Below are 20,930 nucleotides of genomic sequence, written 5' to 3'. Positions count from 1 at the left end.
TGTGTGGTGATTTATCGTTTCGTTAATCTCTAATCGCTCTAATTGCGAATTACACTTCTTAAAGTAGAATAGATCTGGAAATATCGACATTAGTGCATGTGCAAGAAAAGTTTAAATTTGACATTATATTTATGGAAAGACTGTAAGTAGAAAAATGTAGCTTCAGTTTGAGATCGCACAGATCTGGGTAGATGCATAAAAATAATGAAGAAGGAGACTCTTAAGAATTTTAGAGACAAAAAAAAACTAAAATTTAAATTTGCTAATATAATTTTAATTTCATACAAAATTTTGCATAAATAAAATTTACATAGAAATTTGTTCTAAATATCTACATACGGCGTTGACAAAACTAAGAATTCGTGCCATCGTTTCGTTTCTTACAGGAGTTGAGCCAAACTCTGGGTGACGACAAGAGCATATCAGAACATTTGAAGCTCCCGATACAACGCATAAACGACTACCAGCTCCTGTTAAAGGTAAAATAACGTTTTATTTTTGTTTCATTGCAAAATAGGAATAGAAATCTCATAATCTTATTATACGAATATTCACAACAACACTGCAGAAATATATTATTAACTTATCAAATTTGAAAAACATCTGTAAAAAATGAATAACACAAATGTTTAATATACACTTTTTTTTGCTGATGAAATCAAGACAATAATACCAGACAACCGAATGCACAGATATACAGCACGACCTATATTTCCGCTCGAATTTTATTGCGTCAGACGGAAATAGCACGGCGCTAAAGCGCTTTCCACTTTGCCTTGAAATCATATCTCCTTGATATAATTACAGCCATTCATTCAAAATATATATTACAAATTGACAATTAAAGAGGCACGAACTGTCTGCATCATTTTATAATTAAATCATCCAAAAAAATCTTCTCACTAACATTTAAAATGGAATTAATTTAATTGATATTAATAAATATTCTATTTCTATAAAAAATTTTTTAAATAAATATAGAGACGTTTTAGATCTAACGTTTTAGATCTACATGTCAAGATTTTTCAAGTATTTCGACAGTGCTCGTAAAGTTTGTTGAAGCCAAGTAGATTAATTTTATTAGCCAGTTTAAATGGGCCAGTTGCCCGGAAAAATTAACACCAAGGTAGCAACTTCTACATTGAAGTATGAACAAGAATTCCGCAATTAATAGTTTTTGAGCTATATATTGTTTGTTGATAGTACCGCTGCAGACTGTCGCCGCTCTAACGACTGTGTGTTTTAAAATACGCATAGTAAATATTAGCCAGAAGTCTAAAATAATACTTAATTATTACTTCGCGACATCAACAGGTTTGCTAAATTTAGAACATAACAAGTTTGCTAATTCAGAACCGAATCTAACTGAATATAATCGTCATTATAATTTTGAGTATAATTGTATGATTTTCTTTTCTGTTACGAAATTCTTTTCAATTCTTGCAATAAAAAATTCTTTCATACTTTAGTATAAAATATCTTTGTAACTATATATCCAGATATCACAGCGAGTTCAAAAAGAATTTAATTGCAATGTTATCAATTTAGAATTCATTTTCAAAAGAAAGACAAAAAAGAATTCTTTTTGCATCTGGAAATGAACTCAGAATTGACGACATACGACTGAATTCTTTTTGTGCTATATGGGTATATACATATAAATAAGCTGGAAATATACATGCTAAAAAGACGTCGCCGAATTTGCCAAAGAATATATCTTTCAATAAATCTGGACTCTCTACATAAAAACGATGATGTAGAACATTTTGCGTTTGCATGAATGTGTGTGGGTGTTATACCGATTTAGCGGGCTAAAAATGCGTGTTCGCGTCTACATAGTAGATTAATAACTATCGAAACACGATTTAACTTTATGGAAAAACTGTCCAAACACGAGACAGGTACAAGCATGGAAAAGCGACGGTAATAATTGAAGTATATGATACGAGTTAATTCGGTCCAAGGATGACAGTCACGACGTTGCGCAAAATTCGTGCGATCGTAGGCGGATTGAGGCAAAGTTTATCTCGGTTTAATTCGTCACAAAATTATCAATTTTTTTGTATAAAAAAATATTAACTGTTTACGCGTATTGTTTACAGGAGCTGGTGAAGTATTCGACCCGATTAGGTGAAAACTGCGACGATCTACAAAAAGCGTTAGAGTTGATGCTAGGAATTCCTCATAGAGCGACTGATAATAAATTTATAAGTAATATCGAAGGATACAAAGGGAATATTCACAAACTTGGTAGATTACTCACACATGTAGGTATATGTGTATTAAAAGATAGTAAGTAAATTAAAAAGTGAATTAAAAAGTAAATTAGAAAGAATAAATTAACAAGAATTAAAAAAAATAATGTTACATGATGTGTTTTCAGGAATGGTACACGGTTATCGATAAAGAAGGAAAGAGCAAAGAAAGATACTTGTTTCTATTCAAAGCACGAATTCTCATTTGCAAAGTCAGACGCATATCGGAGGATAGATCAGTTTTCATCTTAAAGGATATTATTCGAGTAAGAAAGAATTTAAATAACATTGTGATATTTACAATAAAAACATGTAAAATAACATGACAAATTTGATCATTTTGTTTTAGTTACCGGAAGTAGAAGTGAAGGATCATCCCGATAATATACGATCCTTTGAACTACATAATCCGGCTGTATCCAATTACCCTATCACTTTAGTAGCTCACAAAGACCCCGTAAAAGCCTATTGGCTCAAAGAAATTCGTCAGTACGCCAGTGATTTGGTCGCTCTCGCCGAACATGCAGCAGATGATCTTCAAGTAACCGAAGAAATACCAGAAGGCAAGGAAGAACTCAAAAGCGACGAGAAATCGGTATCGCTAAAAATCGAACCATCTCAAGCGAATCCAGGATTACTTAAAGCTCAGAGTAATCCAACGAAGGTAGAAGCAAATCCGGGTCCATCAAAAACAGACGCGACAGACGCGAAAGAATCCACGAAAGTTGTGGAGAAGAGGAAGGACTCCGTGAGTACGATCGACACATCGGAAATAAAGAAAATTAAGATCGAGGAAGAGCAAGCAGACATGTCCAGAAGATATTCCGCGAGTCGATACAGCGCGAGCGCCTCTTCGAAAGTCGTGGAAGGTGAGAGCTTGTTGATACTCGTATCGCCAAAAATCTTTCGTCGTAATTTGGTGTAGCATGCGGATGCTTGTTAAAGTTGACAATGCAAATCAATGTTGCGCCGAATGTATATTGTAGTTGCAAACGCTTATATATCACTAGAATATTTATTTTTATGTGTTCAAGAATGTCGAAAATAATTCTTTTAAATATTAATAGATTTTCTTCTTGTTCTCTTCTCTTTCTCTTTTGACAAAATGCCAGTAAATATCGCATCATTTTGTTCGAGTATAGTATCCAGAAACAAAAAATAATTTCAAGTTACCTAATTTGAAATCTATGGACATACTATATGTCAAATAGTAAGGTAGTTACCAATTAATACCCCTGTAGAATATTCATCGATATCGAGCAGTCGTAATGGCGTGTCCTCATACATGGAATCAGCGGCGTCTGCCATCGAGACGAGAATGTCTTCCTCGTCGCAAGGGATGGGTCGGACATCAGAAACCATGACTTCCTATGAGACTGCAATTGCCGGTGGTAGAGCAACGGATACGAATGTCGAAAGCAGAACTGCCAAAATCACTCTTGACACTGATGTTGGCAAACCGGTGTTTATCAAGACGATAGAAGGCTGCAATGTAGAACGTAAGTATACGACGTCAAATCTTTGAACAGTTACCATTATATTATTGTTAATTAATAACTGGGGCGTACACAGAAATTAGCATTAAATAATTGCTAGGAATAATACATACATTTTTTTTCTTTGATTATCACAAGATATAAGATACATTTTTATTGTTTTAGCGACGCAACCAAAAAAGGCATTGATACACGCCATAGGTAAAGTGACACGTACTTGCTTAATTTATCAGCGTTCACTGTTCTCTATATTTCTTCCATATCTTTTCGTGTTCTTCTTCTAGCTAATAGAGCAAACTGCTTTTAGACGTAATATTATATTGCTGGTTAAACACGCTTTATACCGCTAAATCATAGATGTCTGCTACAACATCTACACTAAACATTTATATTCATTACACTGATATGTTATTCTGATACCAATATTACATCAACATTCACGGACATTTACATTGACATATTTTCACAATTCACACATTATATTGCTTCTTCAGTCGATTTTCATAGATAGTAAAGTGACATTGAAGCATTTGTTTAAAAATATATACATATTTATATATAGTATATTTTCAGCGAAGTTTTTTTATAGCAAAGTAATTTTTTGTTAGTTATTAAAAGATAATATCCTTTGATATACATTTTACATCTTAAAATTTGTTATACACATATGCACATTCATATTTCCATGAATCAAAAACAGTGTTATGTGTTAATCACATTCAATATATATGCATATATAGTCGCACGATATGCATATATCGTCACATCAGATCGTATGAATTGCATTGAGCACATTTAATAACTATATTAAATCTATTCTGTGATAATTTTTATATTCCTTCCCATTTTGATGTTCACGTAAAGGGGTAAATTATAATGTATAATGCTATTTGTTTTGAGTATTTTAGATACAGGACGATTGTATTGGAATTGACGAATTCGTTTCTCACATCATTCTCATTTCCTTCGGAATCACGATGCGTCGTTGCTTTGCTCTAATTCGATTTGTCTTTTATAGCCGGAGAAGTTGCCAGTTTCGAGTGCACGATGTTAACTAGCGATCCGACCGTAAGGATACAATGGTTGAAGGATAACAAACCGATGGAGGACAAATTGGCTGATCGTGTCACCACCACATTGACTGACAATATATGTAAGCTTGAGATCCAGAACGTTCACGAATCAGATTCCGGCATATACATTGCACGTGCTCTGAATGTAAACGGTGAAGCGACGTGCACTGCTCAGTTAGTGGTTCAACAATGTAAGTTATAATATCATAATGTTATTTCTAAACATAAATAATTTTATGTTTTTATTGATATAAAATATTGCAGTGAGTCCGGAAGAGAAAAAAGCAAGGGTAGAAGCAAACTCTCCTATATTCTTGGTGCGTCTGAAGGATACCGAGCTCCTTGAGAATACCTATCTACGTTTTATGATTAAAGTCAAAGGGGATCCTAATCCGGAAATACAGTTGTAAGTTCCAAACTTTCTCTACTACAAAAATCTCTATTTGTAAAATTTATATTTTAGAAATAAAAATAATTTAATTTTAAATAAAAGAAAGCAAGGAAATTTTTTAGCTATAATTAGATATATTTAGATATAAATTACGTAACAAAAATTTAAAAAATGTGCAATAGACATTAGAAAGATGTTTGAAAAATTGGAACACTTTTTTCAAATGTCTATTGTTTGCGAATTAACACATTAACGCGCATTTTTTCTTAGCTTTAAGGATAGTACCTTAATTGACGCAAAGTATGAACGTGTGAAGATCATTCGAGACAACGCCGAGAAAGGATTTTATGAATTAGTGATTGCTGATGTTCAGAAGCAGGACGCCGGAAAATATTCATGCACAGCTATGAATCGCTATGGCGAAGCCACGTGCGAGGCGGTGGTGACAGTGACCGATGAAAAGCCACTTTTCCAAGGTCTTCCTGAAGGTCTCCTTGAGCTTGGAACCGAGCCACGATTTATTTGGACGCGTGACGGACAGACATTTGATCCTGAGGAGAGATTCAAAGTTCTCTTCAAGGATAATGAAGATACTCTGGCACTGGTGTTTCAACATGTGAAGCCTGAGGACGCCGGTCTTTACACTTGCGTGGCGCAAACTAGCACAGGTAAAGATTATATTGTAATAATTAATATTAATTTAATATTGCTGTCGCATTTCACATATTATATTAATACGTTAATTCATATAAATTCTTAAATACGTAGGTAATATTAGCTGCAGTGCAGAGCTGACAGTACAGGGCGCTGTGAATCAATTGCTGAAGGATCCAGAAAAACCGAAACTTCAAACAGAATCGAAGCAATCCGAGGTGAGCGCCGGTGGCTCTGCGATGTTGGACCTGCAGGTGAAGGGATATCCCAAGCCGGATATCAAATGGACCAAGGATGGTCAAGAGATTATAGCTGGTGGTAGGATCAAATACCTCTGGGAAGATGAGGAATCCTTGTCATTGGTCATTAAACAAGTTACCGCTAAAGACGCCGGAGTTTATACCATCAGGGCAAAGAACGATCTTGGAGAGGATAGTACACAGATCGAACTGATTGTGAAATCTGCGCCAAAGATCACGAAGAAACAGTCTGATATGATGATTATGATTGAAGAGACAGACACGATGACTGTGCAAGTGGAGGCTACTCCGGCACCGGAAGTGACTTGGTACAAGGATGGTCAGTTGATTGAGGAGAGCAATCGTATTAAGATCATTAAGGAGAACAGCGACACATACAAGCTTGTAATAAAAAATGCTAAATTGACTGATGCTGGTTCATACTCGATTGTTGCACGAAATGAGATCAATCAGACAACTGAGATCTGGAAGGTCGGCATCAGATGCCCGCCAAAGATTAAGAAGGGACTGGGCGAGCCACGAGTAATTAACGAAGGCGATACATTGAATCTCTTGATTGAGGTAGAGTCTGATGGAGAACCAACAATCAACTGGTACAAAGACGGGCAGCTTTTGACTGCGAGCGATCGCATGAAGATGACGAAAAACGGAAACAATTATATACTTACAGTCAATGGTGCAAAAGTAGAAGATGCGGCGATTTACAAAGCCGAAGTGGTGAACAAGCATGGAACGATTTCGGACGAGACGAGAATCAGGGTATATAATCTGATCCTTGAATTTAAAATATATTTTGAAAATAATCTTTTATATTTTAAACTAACTAAAGTTTATTTGGAATTCAAAAATTCTGCAATTATTTTTTTAATTTTTTACTTCTAATATTTTTGCGATATTATTGCAGGTACGCGGTATACCGAGGTTCAAGACGAAATTGTGCGACATCAGTGCAAACGAGGGCGAGTTGAACGTCGAATTTGTAGTCAAGGTCGAAGGCTTCCCGAAGCCAAGTGTGCATTGGTTTCTGGGTGATGTTGAAATCACAGAGAAGCGCACAGAGTACACTCGCGTAGAAGAAGACGACAATTATAAGCTCATCATTAAGGAGGTGAAAACCGAGTTGAAGGGTCATTATACTTGTAAGGTGGAGAATGAATATGGTGAAAACTCGAGCAGTTCCAACTTGACAGTAAATACTCGGCCGAAGCTTTTGAAGAAATTAACAGACCAGAGGTTAAAAGAGGGTGAAACGCTGCAGTTGACATTCGAAGTTTCCGGCACGCCGGATCCAGAAGTTAAGTGGTACAAGGATGGTGAAGAAGTGACAGCGGATGCCAGAATCAAAATCACTAGGGACAGTCAGCGTAGTGAGAGCTACGATTTAACGGTGACATTACTAAAGGGTAGCGACGGAGGCTTGTACGAGGTGCGGGCAGAAAACGAATTGGGTTACGTCACCAGCAAGAGTAAAGTCATCGTGTTGAGTAAGTTTCCGCATCTCTTAATTTTTTTTTCTAACTCTAGAACTTGAGTCCGTTTGATACGAATCTAAGTCCGGTTAAAAAAAATGTCATGTCTTAAATTATCAAATTTGATACAAATATAATAACGAAATGATAGCATGATACACATTTATAATAATAAATAATTGTACTTCAAAAATAATTAATTTTTTTAAGATTGTATTGTAATTTGCAGAATAGCAATATTTCTTCTTGTAATTTACAATCGAGTTCTAGAGTTAATCGCAAGGATAATTTTAGCACAGTTAAAAAAATCTTACGAAGGCTATCATGACATTTACTGGAACGGTGTATAGCAATAAACATTTCTAATTTTTGAGAAATCGCAGTGGTAAAGTCGTCGTATTTTGACAGCATTCAGTAAGTATTAAATGTATAAATAAAGCCATATGATTCCCTTTTCATTTGGTTCTGCCGATATGACATCTTAGGAATTCTTTAGACGGCCTTTAGTAACGAGGTTCAATGGACAGATTTTTTTCTCATAGTGTCAGTGTAAAAAAATCTGTGTGTAAAAAGAATTCTCCTGATTTCCTTAAACGAAAGGGAGGAACATCATTTTTGACGCGTCACATTATTGACGTTGACGCAAAATGTGTTCTCTGTTTTTTCTTTCTGTATTTTTATTAATCCATTTGTAGATTATCATACAATTGATTTTGTGGTGCTCTGAGAAATTCTTTCGATATATTTTTCTGACTTTTTTGAATCTCTAAGTGTCATAACATGTTGACATATCGCGTCTTGAAACACGTCATGACAAAGACTCGAAAGAATGTACTTCTATAGCTAAGACGGAAGATGAGAGGGTAAAACCTCCGAAAGAAAAAGCCGAGGAGGTGAAGATAGCAGAAACCCAGACGAAGAAATTGATAAAGGAACAATTGCCACAGGAAGAGACTCTGCGCGCTGAAGAGGGATCGGAAGGTAATCATGTGCGCTAACTTGATTAGCTCAATTAGAATGCAAGAGAAAAGCGAAGTTTTGACTTTGCTGCATTTGAAACGCTACAACGCTTTGATAATTACAACAGCACGCTTCGATAAGGGTTTCTTTACATATTAGGAAAAATATTTTTACTCTAGACTCGAAACATATGTTAGATAATTAATATCAGAGAACACCGCATGCTAGAACCAATTTTGTAACATATAGATTTTTAAAATCGTTGTTTGATTTTTTTTTTGTCACACATATCTTCATTGAGAATCTCAGAATTGATGATTAGAAACAGTAGTTACTTTGCTGTCGATCGTTTTTTAAAAGTTTGTTTAAGCGCGTACAATACCGATTTTAACAAATTAAGTATATATTTGTGTAATTTTCATTATGTATTGTAATTTATCACGCAATACGCACGCACACACGCTATGTAACTTAGCATCGAGAAGGTATATGGTTAAAATCATTTAGCGGTAGAAACAATATCTGATAAATTTAGGTCGTGTCAAACTGGAGAAACAAAACATCCAAGTAATTCAAGGGGATAATGAAACAATCACGATCTCTATGGCCTCCACGACATCACACGAAGCTATACTTACAGGTAATCTTACGTATACCATACATTATCAGTCAACCGAAAAAATATCCAATCAATATAAAAATTCAAAAGACTTCTTTTAGAATTCTGTAAAGTCTTTTAGATGTTTATGTTGTCTGGATATTTCATAACTAACAGTTACACAAACAAACGAAACACAAAACTGTAATGCTTTTCCTGAAAACAAAATGTACTTAGACAAAGATCGTTTCGCTTTAAAATTTTCATCATCTATTTTTAACATAGTTGAAAACGCGCGTGTTTCTGACATATCATAACATACATCGTGTGATTTAAATAATAAGCGTGCAATTTATGGAAACAGCTCTATAATAATCGCTGTATAATAATCGCAACTTTAGTAATGATACGAAGAGATCGTTTCTAAAGATTCGGAAGACATATGTTATGCGTAATTGTACGCGGGATGTTGATAGTCGAAGATATTAGATTAGACCATTCGCAGGTCCCAGTGAAAGTCACACGATCAGCAAGATGACGGCAACCAAAGTCGAATGTCGGGAATTCGGTGTTGATTCGGGACCCCGCGTTGAAGAAATCGCTTCTTATGCTTACACCGTGCAAGAAGAGAATTCTAAACCACAAAACGGTGTGTTGATCGAGGAGTTCTCCGAAACTGAAGAGAAGAAGTCAAATTTAGGTGTCAATCAAGGCGTTACAATTGTTTCCGTTTCTGACGACGAATCGACTTTGAAAGCACTATCGCGAGACGTCAGCACGGAGGATGTTCAATCGGCTGATCAACTCCCAGAGGATCAGAAAACGAATGGTATTCTCGATGAACTTTTCTTCAATGGAACGCCAGAAGGGCAAAAAACTTTGGAGGATATTAAGTCACATAGAATCTCCAGGATCACTGAAACCATCGCCGAGGAGCGATCCTTGGAAGAATCGTTATCGGCGACATTGTCGAATCAAACTTTAAAGCGAGAAAGTCTGGACGTGAAGACAATAAACTTGCCCAGTCAAAGTTCTACAATTAGCGATACGAGTCCGGTGAAAAAGGTCGCGGAGAAAACTTCAGATCGACCAAACTCAGCTGTCGAGTTATCGAAGGAAACTACGAAGCTTGAGAAGACAAAAGCTTCGGCGATATCAAGTGAAACGCTGTCGAGACAGAGTTCTCAAAAAGCACAGCTTGATGATGGCGACGAGGAGATCGACGAGGAGATGAAGGACCTTTTAGCTCGAGTTAAACGACAACGTAGCGTTTTAGATGAAATCCTCGATAAAGAATCGAGCAAAGAGTCAGGTACGACCGTGAGGTTCCATCGGTAGCTTTAACAGTTAACTCTAATCTCGCAGCACTACGATTCGTCGAAAAACATATTGTTGCACCGTCTCTATTTATGACTGATAGATCCATTTCGCTAATTGTCTTACTTTTTTCTTTCTCTCGCATGTGTTGCTCTTATAATTTTATATAACATTCGCATGCTCGCATGGAAATATAAATATCTATAATAGACAGTTTATCGATAGGAACTTACAAGAATATATTTGTAATTTTTAAAAAACCTATCTGCTCTCTCTTGATATTTATGGTATATTAATATTATAGTGGTAACTTTTATTTAAAATATGATATTCATTATTAATCAATATATATTATTTATGCTTCCATGCGTAATATTTGCTGCTTGTATTTTTGGAATTTCGATTTTTATAGCATTACTCTTCACCAACTTAAAAGAAATATTAAGGTAAGATTGTGAGGCTTTTAATCTAAAATATGATAGTTAACTTTTTTATATAATTTTCACTATGCGGTTTTCTGAGCACCTGTTTAATCAAAAGCTTCTAGGTAAGTATATCAAGAGATCTTAATAGAAATAAAAATGATGAATAAATAGATGTAATTGCATTTAGATTTATATATTTGCACATATTTTTTAAAAAGAAGACATGGTAGTGTTGTTTTTGTTTTCATTCATAAATTTTGAAATATATTATTATATATTTACTATTGGTAAATATAATTATATATTTACTATTGGTAATTTCAATATTCTTATTACCTACAATTTTAAATAATTTATTTTAATTATATGTACAAGTTAATTAAATATAAAGTTAATTAAATATTTAAAAATTAAAATTTATATAAAAAAAATATACTGTGATGAAATAAATTATAGAATATCATAACTATCTATATATAATAAATTAAAATATATTATAATAGCGTTCTTTGTAAAAAAAAAATTTGATTGCATAACAATGTTCTTTGGTCAATTATTGCCTAATGCCTTCTATTATTATCAATTTACTGATAAGAGGAATAGTTTGTTTAAACAAGGCATGCTTTCTTGCAAAATAAATTTTTTTAATAAATAACTCATTCACATCTTTTTCCTCGTAGCTCCGCCTCACGTCGTGAGCACAGATCTCACCGATCGAATGATCTTCGAGACACAGAACACGAAGTTCGAGATAAAAGCCACTGGTTTACCAAGACCAGACCCGAAATGGCTTAAAGACGGTAAGATTCTTCGATCCGGGGAACGGATAAGGATCACAACTTCAGGGGAATCGTACGAGATGGATCTCAGCAAGGCCACCCTCGAAGACGAGGGTCTTTATTCGTGCGTTCTGACGAACAAATTGGGCGAAGAAGTCATAGACGGCTACCTGACTGTCGGAACTGTCGACGAGCTCCGGAAACCGAGATTTACCGAACCTCTTAACGATGTCGATGTTGCCTTTGAGACTAACGGCGAATTTAAAGCTGTCTTTACAGCCGATCCGATTCCGGATGTCACATGGTATATATTTATATGACATAGATTTTAAGAGATTTTCATCATAGGATTTAAATATAGGATTTTATTTATATGAAAAAATTAAAAATATATAGAAATATTAAAACATAATTAGAAATAGAAGAAGATATTATATTCTTCTTTTCAATCTATAAGTCTATTCTATCTTAAAAAATATATTTATATATTGTATATAATTAAAATATATTGTTTAAGTCGAAAAATGTTATTTTGTATACGAATATATTTTTTCAGGTACTACAAAGGTAACGAAATTCCGCCTGATGATTCTAGAATTAAAGGGACTATTACTAACGGACCGGCAGCGGATAAATTAACAGAAAGTAAAGTCACATTGAAAGTCCCAAAATGTACTAAAGAAGATACTGGAGAATATACTTTGAAATTAAAGAATAAGTGGGGTGAAGCCGAAAGTAATGTAAGTAGCTGAATGTAGAGTAACAAATGATTGCAAAATATAGAAGATCATTTAACAATTAATGAGATTTATACATTTTTAGGCATTCTTGAGTCTTTTATTGAAACCGGAAATTGACAGCTTTAGAGATCATACTGAATCAGTTGACGAGCGAGTTGAATGGCAAGCTGTAATTAAAGGAAATCCGAAACCCGATATTAAATGGATGAAAGACGGTACAGAACTGCAAAAGGACGAACGGTATGATATGGAAGAAGATAAAAGAAATTGCAAATATAAACTTATTATTAAGAAGCTCAGTCTAGAAGATAAAGGCATCTATACTGTTACGGCAAAGAATTATTTGGGCGAAACAAGTGCTCAAGCTACTCTCACACCTCACAGTAAGTAAATCAAACGAACATAACACGCGCAAACAATGGGAAATGAAAAAATATTTTGTAAATATTTCTATTTGAATGGATTTTAAAGGAATAAAAACACTTTCAAGAAATAAAAACATTTACATTCTTTTTGTAGCTGAAGCTCCAGTCTTCTTGAAGAATTTGTCGAAAATGCAATGTACCGATCGCGAGGACATTGAATTAAAGATACGCGCGACTGGGATTCCGAGGCCTAGCGTAGAATGGTTGAAGAACGGTGAAATTATCAAGGAAGATGAAAGATATCAGGTGACAACTCACGTGGATGGCATAGTGGACAGCAATCTTTTTATCAAAACTTTCTCTGCAAAAGATGTCGGTACAATAACATGTAAAGCGAGTAATGTCGCCGGAAGTGTGCAAACCAATTGCGATCTATCCATGACATTGACCGCGCCTTCGTTTGGTAAAGCATTACCGAGATCAGCGGAAGTCGACGAGGGCGAGCCTCTAGAGCTGAAGGCCAAGATAGATGGTAGCCCGATACCCAACGTCGCTTGGTTCAAGGACGGTGAAAAAATCACGCCAGACGATCATGTGAAAATTAGCACTTTGCCGGACGGTACTACAAAGCTTACGATTGATGTGGTAAAGCCCACCGATTGTGGTGCCTACAAGCTCGTCGTTGCAAATCCTAGCGGTGAGAATTCTACGCTTTGCGCTGTCGCTGTCACGCGTAAGTAAACTTTGTTTTCTCTTTATCAAATCTTTGTATTATGATATTCGTAATACGATCATTATCTTAATATAAGATTTGCGTTTGTTATAGCTGAACGAAGGAGACCATCGTTCACGAAGCCATTGGAAGATACAAAAGCTGTGGTTGGGCAGCCATTGAAACTGGAAGCTCAAATCTTAGCGTTCCCAAATCCGCAGGTACAATGGTTCAAAGATGGAATACCATTAAGACATACGAAGGAAATGTATTTCACGAACGAACCAAATGGTCTTATCGGATTGAAAATGGATTATGTACGTCCAGAAGACGCAGGGACTTATTCGGTGATTGTATCCAACGCACTCGGTGAAATCACGGGTACGGCTAAAGTAGAAGTGGAAGAACGAGAGAAGAGACCAGAATTTGTCGCGAGTCTTCAACCACAAACCGTTGTTGAAGGTTTCCCGGTAAAGATGGAAGTGAAGACAATAGGAAAACCGACGCCCGAACTCCAATGGCTACGAAACGATGAAGAAGTTAATATGATAATATTGATATATTTTAAATTAATATATTTATTTTTCAACAAAATGATGCTTACATAATTAAATTGTTTTTTTTTTAGATTATCCCAGACAATAAACATGTAAAGATCGTCAGTCAACCGGATGGTAGTCAAGCTCTGATTCTCGATAAGGCAACGCCAGAAGATGTCGGCGTGTATCAGGTAGTAGCTGGTAATACGGAAGGCACTGCGTCCTGCAAAGCTAAACTGGACGTTGCTGGCAAAGTGAGACCGGACACACCGGAGGAAAAGCCAGCATTCACTAGTCCCATGCGCGATGTATCTGTCGAGGAGGGCCAGCCATTAACGCTGGATGTGTCATTTGTCGGTAATCCAATTCCCAACGTGAACTGGACGAAAGATGGTGAACCAATCGAACCATCGGAACGTGTGACGATGAACTGCAACGGGAAGAAGGTCGGTCTACAAATTGATCCGTGCAAACCCAAAGACGCGGGCGTTTACGGCTGTCGACTAAGCAATCCATTGGGTGAAGATGCCATCAACGCAAATGCCATTGTTCGCAAAGTGTATCAGTCACCAACCTTCACACAGAAGTTTACAGATCTACAACAGTTGCCCACGTTCGACGCCAAGTTCCTGGCCCGCATAACTGGCATACCGCAACCGGAAGTGACCTGGTATTTCAATGACAAGCCGATCTTAAAGGACAACGACAAATACAAAATAAAACGCGACGGTGATGCCTGCTGTCTGTACGTGAAGGATTGTGCATATGATGATTCAGGACGGTACAGATGTAAAGCAGTTAACAAGGGCGGCGAGGCGGAATGCGCAGCAAATCTAGCTATAGTTGATAAAATGTAAGATTTTATCTAAGAAAAAAGATTTTTTAGGTGTTCTATATATATGTTAACCAAAAGATATATAAAAAAAAACATATTTAACCAAAAAATGCTGAACATTTGTAACATTTGTAATTTTAGCCAAAAAATGCAGAAGGTCGAGCCGCCGACATTCCTGAAGAGAATCGGCGATTGTGAAGTCTACAGAGGTATGCCGGCCAAATTCACCGCGTGCGTCACGGGGTATCCAGAGCCTGACTTTGAGTGGTATCGTAATGGTGACCGAATTTGGCCCACTGATCGCATCAGAATGGACCAGGAGGGTAGTTTGTTGCGGCTCATGATAGTTAACGTGGACGAGTTGGATGCCGGAAAATACGTGTTGAAGATCTCTAATCCTCATGGTGAGGATTCGTGTAGTGCCGAGATGATTTACGAATGTAAGTAAATGTGAATTTTACCTTCGAGGATATATGTTACAAGATTTTTAAAATATTCATTTTTAAAAAGTCAGTTTTTACGCTTCATTTTTCAATTTCAGCTTTGGAACCACGAGCAAAGAGACCTCTTGCCGATCAATATGCGGATTACGATAAATACCAGAAGTCCGGCATTCCGTTGCCCCTGGCAGATCGTCCAATTATTAGCCGCATGATGGATCGACATCTTACTCTATCGTGGAAGCCATCCATCCCGATCGGGCCGCGAGTACCTGTGACCTATTTGGTGGAGATGTGCGAACTCCCCGATGGCGATTGGTTCACCGCTCGCAGTGGTATTCGCAGCTGTGTCTGTGATATTCGCAATCTCGAGCCGTTCCGCGATTACAAGTTCCGCATTCGCGTGGAGAACAAGTATGGCATAAGCGATCCATCGCCGTTCGCGCAAACCTATCGCGCTAAATTGGAACCGGAACCGCCCAAGTTCTTCCCGTATTTACCCCCTGGGATCGACTTCCGTCCGGAGACTAGTCCCTACTTCCCGAAAGATTTTGACATCGAACGACCTCCGCACGATGGTTATGCTCAGGCGCCTAGATTTTTGCGTCAGGAATACGACACTCAATACGGCGTGAAAAATCACAACTGCAATCTCTTCTGGTTCGTCTATGGCTATCCCAAGCCGAAAATGACTTATTACTTCAACGATCAACTGATTGAATCGGGCGGTCGATACGATCAGAGTTATACTAGAAATGGTCAGGCGACTCTGTTCATCAATAGAATGCTTGAGAGAGACGAGGGTATTTATGAGGCCGTTGCTACAAATGAACATGGCGAGGCCAGGCAAAAAGTTATTTTAAAAATCGCTGAGTATCCCACATTTATCGAAAGACCCGAAGAGACTGTTGTGATGATGAGAAGAACCGGCCAATTGACTGCTCGCGTAACTGGCGTGCCTTATCCGGAGCTTAAGTGGTACAAGGACTGGAAACCTATAGCTTCATCTTCCAGAATCAGAGTATTTTCCGTTCATATTTATATTATGCAAAATTCTGATTTCATTGCAGAATAATATCTTATTGCGTTTTTTGAGATAAAAGATATCTATTTTCAATTAAAAATTTCAATTAAAGATATTTTAATTAAAAAGATATCTTTTTAATTAGGTTCAGTATATCGAACCCGACATTACGATTCTCATTGTCAACGATGCCATTGTGAAGGATGAAGGCCTTTACTCGATCAGCGCGGGTAATGTGGCCGGTTCGATATCCTGCTCGGTGATGTTGCACGTGGAGGAGAATGAGCACGAATATGGATACAGAACATATAGGAAGAAGATGGATGTGAAACCACACGATAAGCCATTTGACGATTTGTATGATCTAGGTGACGAGTTAGGTCGTGGCACTCAGGGTATAACTTATCATGCAGTCGAACGGAGTACCGGAAGAAATTATGCTTCTAAGATTATGCACGGACGCGGTGATCTCAAACCATTTATGTATAATGAAATGGAAGCAATGAACAACCTGCATCATCGTAAATTATTACGATTGCACGATGCCTTCGAAACGGACAATTCGGTCACGTTGGTCATGGAGTTGTATCCTTTATTATTTCCGTATTTGATTTGCCTTACATATAACATCAGGATAAATGTTGAAATAACTATAAAATACTTTTCCTAGTATTTTTTATTAATTATATTAGGTGTTGGAATTAATTCGTAGCGTTTTACAAGTGATGGGAAGTACTTTCATTAATGTATTTTTTAATGCTCATGTGAAATAAATAACATTCTTTCATTAAAAAACGCTACGAATTAATTCCAACACCTAATAATTAATTATTATTAATTATAATGATAACTCTGTCATTTGATGTGTCAAAATAACACGATTGGATCAAAATCCGGCAGAACAATCCTTAATGATGATAATTTAGAGCTGCTGGTGGTGAATTAGTGGACAATCTCACAAGACAAGAACATTATACTGAAATAGATATTGCTCGTTATATACGCCAATTATTATGGGGATTGGAATATATACATGGAAATCATTACGCACATCTCGGTCTGACGGTGAGTTATTTAAAAATAAATTTTTTTAAAGAGATATGACATTTTCGAATAATCAGTGATTTGTGCAATTTCTTTTTATATCACTTAAACTACTTAAAACGAACATAGAATTTGAAATTTAAATATAATAGAAATAAAAAATCCTTTTTTTTAATAAATATTATTCCTACATGAAATCTTTGCTAAAATTAATATGTTTGAATATTTTTCATTGTAGCTCGGCGATCTACTTGTTTCCCACGCTGGAGGAGATGATTTAAAGATCGGAGATTTTGGATTAGCTCGCAAAATTTCTCAAACAAAGCTGATGACCTTGGCATACGGTATGCCAGAATATATTGCACCGGAAGTAACTAATAACGAAGGCGTTAGCTACGGTGCAGACATGTGGTCTGTTGGAATAATTACTTACATTTTGCTATCGGGTATCTCGCCGTTTAGAGGTACGAACGATAGAGAGACGCTGAAGAAGATTAGAGAAGGCAAATGGGATTTCGATGACCGATGGAAAAATATTTCGAACGAAGCGCAGGACTTTATTCGTAATTTATTGGTGTACAATGTTGATAAAAGAATGGATGTTAGGGCTGCTTTGGCTCATCCATGGTTTAATTACATTGACAGCTCGCCACCAGAACCCTACAGGATACCTTCCGAAAATTTGAAGAATTATTATAAACTTTATCGGTAAGTACAGACTTTTAAACAACATTTAAACGCGAAAATAAATTTTGCATAATTTAGGATTCTGTAAATATAATTATTTTCTTTAATTTAAGTAGAAGTTGAATACAGGAAAAAAGGATTATGCGTGCAAAATATATTTGTGAAATTTGCTTCACAATAATATTCAGAAAGACATGCTTTTATTGTAAAGTTAATGTAATTTATCATTTTGAGAAAGTTTGATTGCGAATGAAACACATTTTTATAGCGATTGGTACAACAATGCTTCGTGCCGCACATGGTATCGTAGAAGCAAACTGGAGACAGCATTTGATGATCCTTCACGAATGGTATATCCACCCGGACATAAGTTCACACCCGAACCTGACAAGAGTCACAGTCCATTAAGGAAACGTTCACCTAGGACATGGGAAAATCAAATACCATCCAGAGAACCAATTGACACAGAAATCGGGATAATCAAAAGTGAAAGCCAGTAAGTAGATGTAAAATAAATATATCGGATTTGATTTTTAAAAGAAGAAATTCTGATTTTTATTTTAATATTAAATTTCGAACAGCATGTCCATAAAAATACTAAAATAATTGATAAAAAACACGTCGAATTAATATAAACTTATATAATTTCTCTCTCTCTCTCTCTCTCTCTCTCTCTCTCTCTCTCTCTGTCCTCCTCTCTCTCTCTCATATTCAATGTATTCTATATAACAATACAAATTTTTTGTAATTCTTTCCTTTTCTATTTATATTTTATAGCTATCAGAATGGTCCGGACACATATCTTCTTCAGTTGCGAGATACCGATTTCCCAGTACGACTACGCGAATATATGAAAGTTGCGTGCAATCGTAGCCCCGGTTTCTCACGTTCTGCTACCGAAGACAACGGCTTTGACTGGAGGGTAGCTATAAAAAAAACTGTATTTAAAATAAAAAGTATATCATCTTCAAAAATATTTATCTAATTATTTATCTTATTATTAGGCACCCATCATACGAGAACGTCGTCGATTCACGGATGTTATGGATGAGGAGATCGATGATGAAAGAAGGGCACGCATCAATCGATACGGATCTGCGGACACGTTTACGCTTAGACGTTTAAAAAATGAACTAGGTACTCGGTTAGATAGTTACGCTGAAGCTGAGGCAATGATCGAATCGAAAAAGGATGGTCAGTCTCCATTCTTCCGCGAAAAGCCGCAGATTTGCCCAATTGAAGAGGGAAAACCGGCGCATCTCACCTGTCTAGCCGTAGGAAATCCGAAACCACTGATACAGTGGTTTAAAAACGATATGGTCATACAAGAGAACAATAGAATCAAAGTGACAGAGGACTCTGATGGAAGATCTATACTTAGTTTTAATCCTACAAAGGAGCATGATATCGGAATATATAAAGTTGTGGCAAGGAACCCGATAGGACAAACGATTGTTAGGACCAGGGTATTGCAGGCAACGGTTTCTTGCGGTCCGGATTCTCCAGAGGTAATCTACAGTACAATAATTAAAATGATTTTGAAGTGGCGATCAATTCATATACAAAAATGATGTTTCCATTTTCGTGTTGTAAAATATTATTTTCGACTTTCTAGGCTTCCGATGTTTCGGATACCGAAGTTCTCCTGCGATGGAAGCAGCCGAAGTATGATGGCAACTCGCCCGTGCTATGTTATAATTTACAGTACAAGGAGGGTGATTCAATCGCATGGATAGACGTTGCCTTCAACATTGATCACGAATTCTATCTGGTGCGCGACTTAAAGCAAGATACGAGTTACAACTTTCGTTTGGCAGCGCGTAATCGTATTGGTTGGAGCGAAAAGGGCATTCCGTCAAAGTTAATCAAGACGCGACCGCCGGGTTGTCCGAAAGTACAGATTACGCGGGCGATGAGACATCTCCAAGAGCTAACCGAAGCCGGCCAAGAGATTGTCCTGGAAGAGGACAAACCACACATCGATTACTCTATAGAAGAGAATCCGATTGAATGGTTGGTGGAACCGCAACTATCCACCAAATATAGTTTTATCTCGGAGCTGTCGCGCGGACAATTCTCCGCGGTAGTGAAGGGTGTAGATAAAAGCTCAGATCGCGTGATCATTGCCAAGATCTTGGAATTAAATGCCGAGACGGAGAAGCAGGTGAATCAGGAATACGAAGTATTACGTTCATTGCGACACGAACGGATAGCCATGCTAGAGGCTGCCTACAAAGCGTCCAGCTCGCCTGTGGCGGTGTTTATCATGGAGAAACTTCAGGGTGCCGATATACTCACGTATTTCTCCAATCGGCACGAGTATACAGAAAACTGCGTGGCGAATGCTATTACGCAGATTCTCGATGGTCTGCAGTATCTTCACTGGCGTGGATACTGTCATCTAAATATTCAGCCGGACAATGTCGTTATGTCATCTGTGAGATCAGTTCAGGTGAAGTTGGTTGATATGGGGTCAGCTCATAGAGTCAGCAAATTGGGCACAATGGTGCCCAAGTATCTGGGTCATCCAGAATACAGATCGCCCGAACTCTACAATGATGAACCTGTTTATCCGCAAACGGACATCTGGATGGTCGGTGTGTTGATCTATGTATTACTATCTGGAGTGTCTCCATTCCGTGGTAAGGATGTGGACGAGACCAGACAGAATATATCCTTTGTCAGATACAGATTCGAGTATCTTTACAAAGAGCTGAGCCAAGAGGCCACCAGATTTCTCATGTTGGTCTTTAAACGCGCACCAAGGTAATAATTTAAAAAAGAGTTTTCAATATAAAAATTTATTATAATCGAATGTTTTTCTAATTATACTTAATATTAAATGTGGAATAATTTTTTTATTTAAT

The 20,930-nt window shown here is 36.8% G+C and overlaps 1 protein-coding gene across 6 annotated transcripts in view; it reads left to right on the top strand.

Annotated features, from left to right (window-relative positions):
- Obsc (Obscurin) overlaps window positions 1-20,930 on the top strand; it is a 42,526-nt gene that overhangs the window by 20,850 nt on the left and 746 nt on the right. For 3 of the 6 annotated variants that reach the window (XM_087408711.1, XM_011064050.2, XM_011064049.2), the window contains 29 exons: window positions 387-479; window positions 2,103-2,267; window positions 2,384-2,521; window positions 2,605-3,124; window positions 3,497-3,754; window positions 3,917-3,952; window positions 4,770-5,015; window positions 5,089-5,230; window positions 5,486-5,883; window positions 5,984-6,888; window positions 7,034-7,613; window positions 8,442-8,579; window positions 9,094-9,198; window positions 9,662-10,468; window positions 11,579-11,981; window positions 12,234-12,417; window positions 12,500-12,800; window positions 12,937-13,515; window positions 13,609-14,033; window positions 14,123-14,886; window positions 15,010-15,308; window positions 15,410-16,329; window positions 16,478-16,917; window positions 17,259-17,397; window positions 17,615-18,084; window positions 18,332-18,559; window positions 18,841-18,985; window positions 19,068-19,571; window positions 19,679-20,829. In XM_087408711.1, coding sequence (XP_087264837.1) covers window positions 387-479; window positions 2,103-2,267; window positions 2,384-2,521; window positions 2,605-3,124; window positions 3,497-3,754; window positions 3,917-3,952; window positions 4,770-5,015; window positions 5,089-5,230; window positions 5,486-5,883; window positions 5,984-6,888; window positions 7,034-7,613; window positions 8,442-8,579; window positions 9,094-9,198; window positions 9,662-10,468; window positions 11,579-11,981; window positions 12,234-12,417; window positions 12,500-12,800; window positions 12,937-13,515; window positions 13,609-14,033; window positions 14,123-14,886; window positions 15,010-15,308; window positions 15,410-16,329; window positions 16,478-16,917; window positions 17,259-17,397; window positions 17,615-18,084; window positions 18,332-18,559; window positions 18,841-18,985; window positions 19,068-19,571; window positions 19,679-20,829 — 11,483 coding nt within the window. The remainder of the gene's footprint in view (window positions 1-386; window positions 480-2,102; window positions 2,268-2,383; window positions 2,522-2,604; window positions 3,125-3,496; window positions 3,755-3,916; window positions 3,953-4,769; window positions 5,016-5,088; window positions 5,231-5,485; window positions 5,884-5,983; window positions 6,889-7,033; window positions 7,614-8,441; window positions 8,580-9,093; window positions 9,199-9,661; window positions 10,469-11,578; window positions 11,982-12,233; window positions 12,418-12,499; window positions 12,801-12,936; window positions 13,516-13,608; window positions 14,034-14,122; window positions 14,887-15,009; window positions 15,309-15,409; window positions 16,330-16,477; window positions 16,918-17,258; window positions 17,398-17,614; window positions 18,085-18,331; window positions 18,560-18,840; window positions 18,986-19,067; window positions 19,572-19,678; window positions 20,830-20,930) is intronic. The other 3 variants (XM_011064051.2, XM_011064052.2, XM_011064053.2) reach the window with 3 other exon arrangements.

Source organism: Acromyrmex echinatior, chromosome 8 (genome assembly GCF_024713525.1).
Source record: "Acromyrmex echinatior isolate Ae372 chromosome 8, ASM2471352v2, whole genome shotgun sequence".
Lineage (NCBI taxonomy): Eukaryota > Metazoa > Arthropoda > Insecta > Hymenoptera > Formicidae > Acromyrmex > Acromyrmex echinatior.
This window is presented reverse-complemented; position numbering and strand designations above follow the sequence as displayed.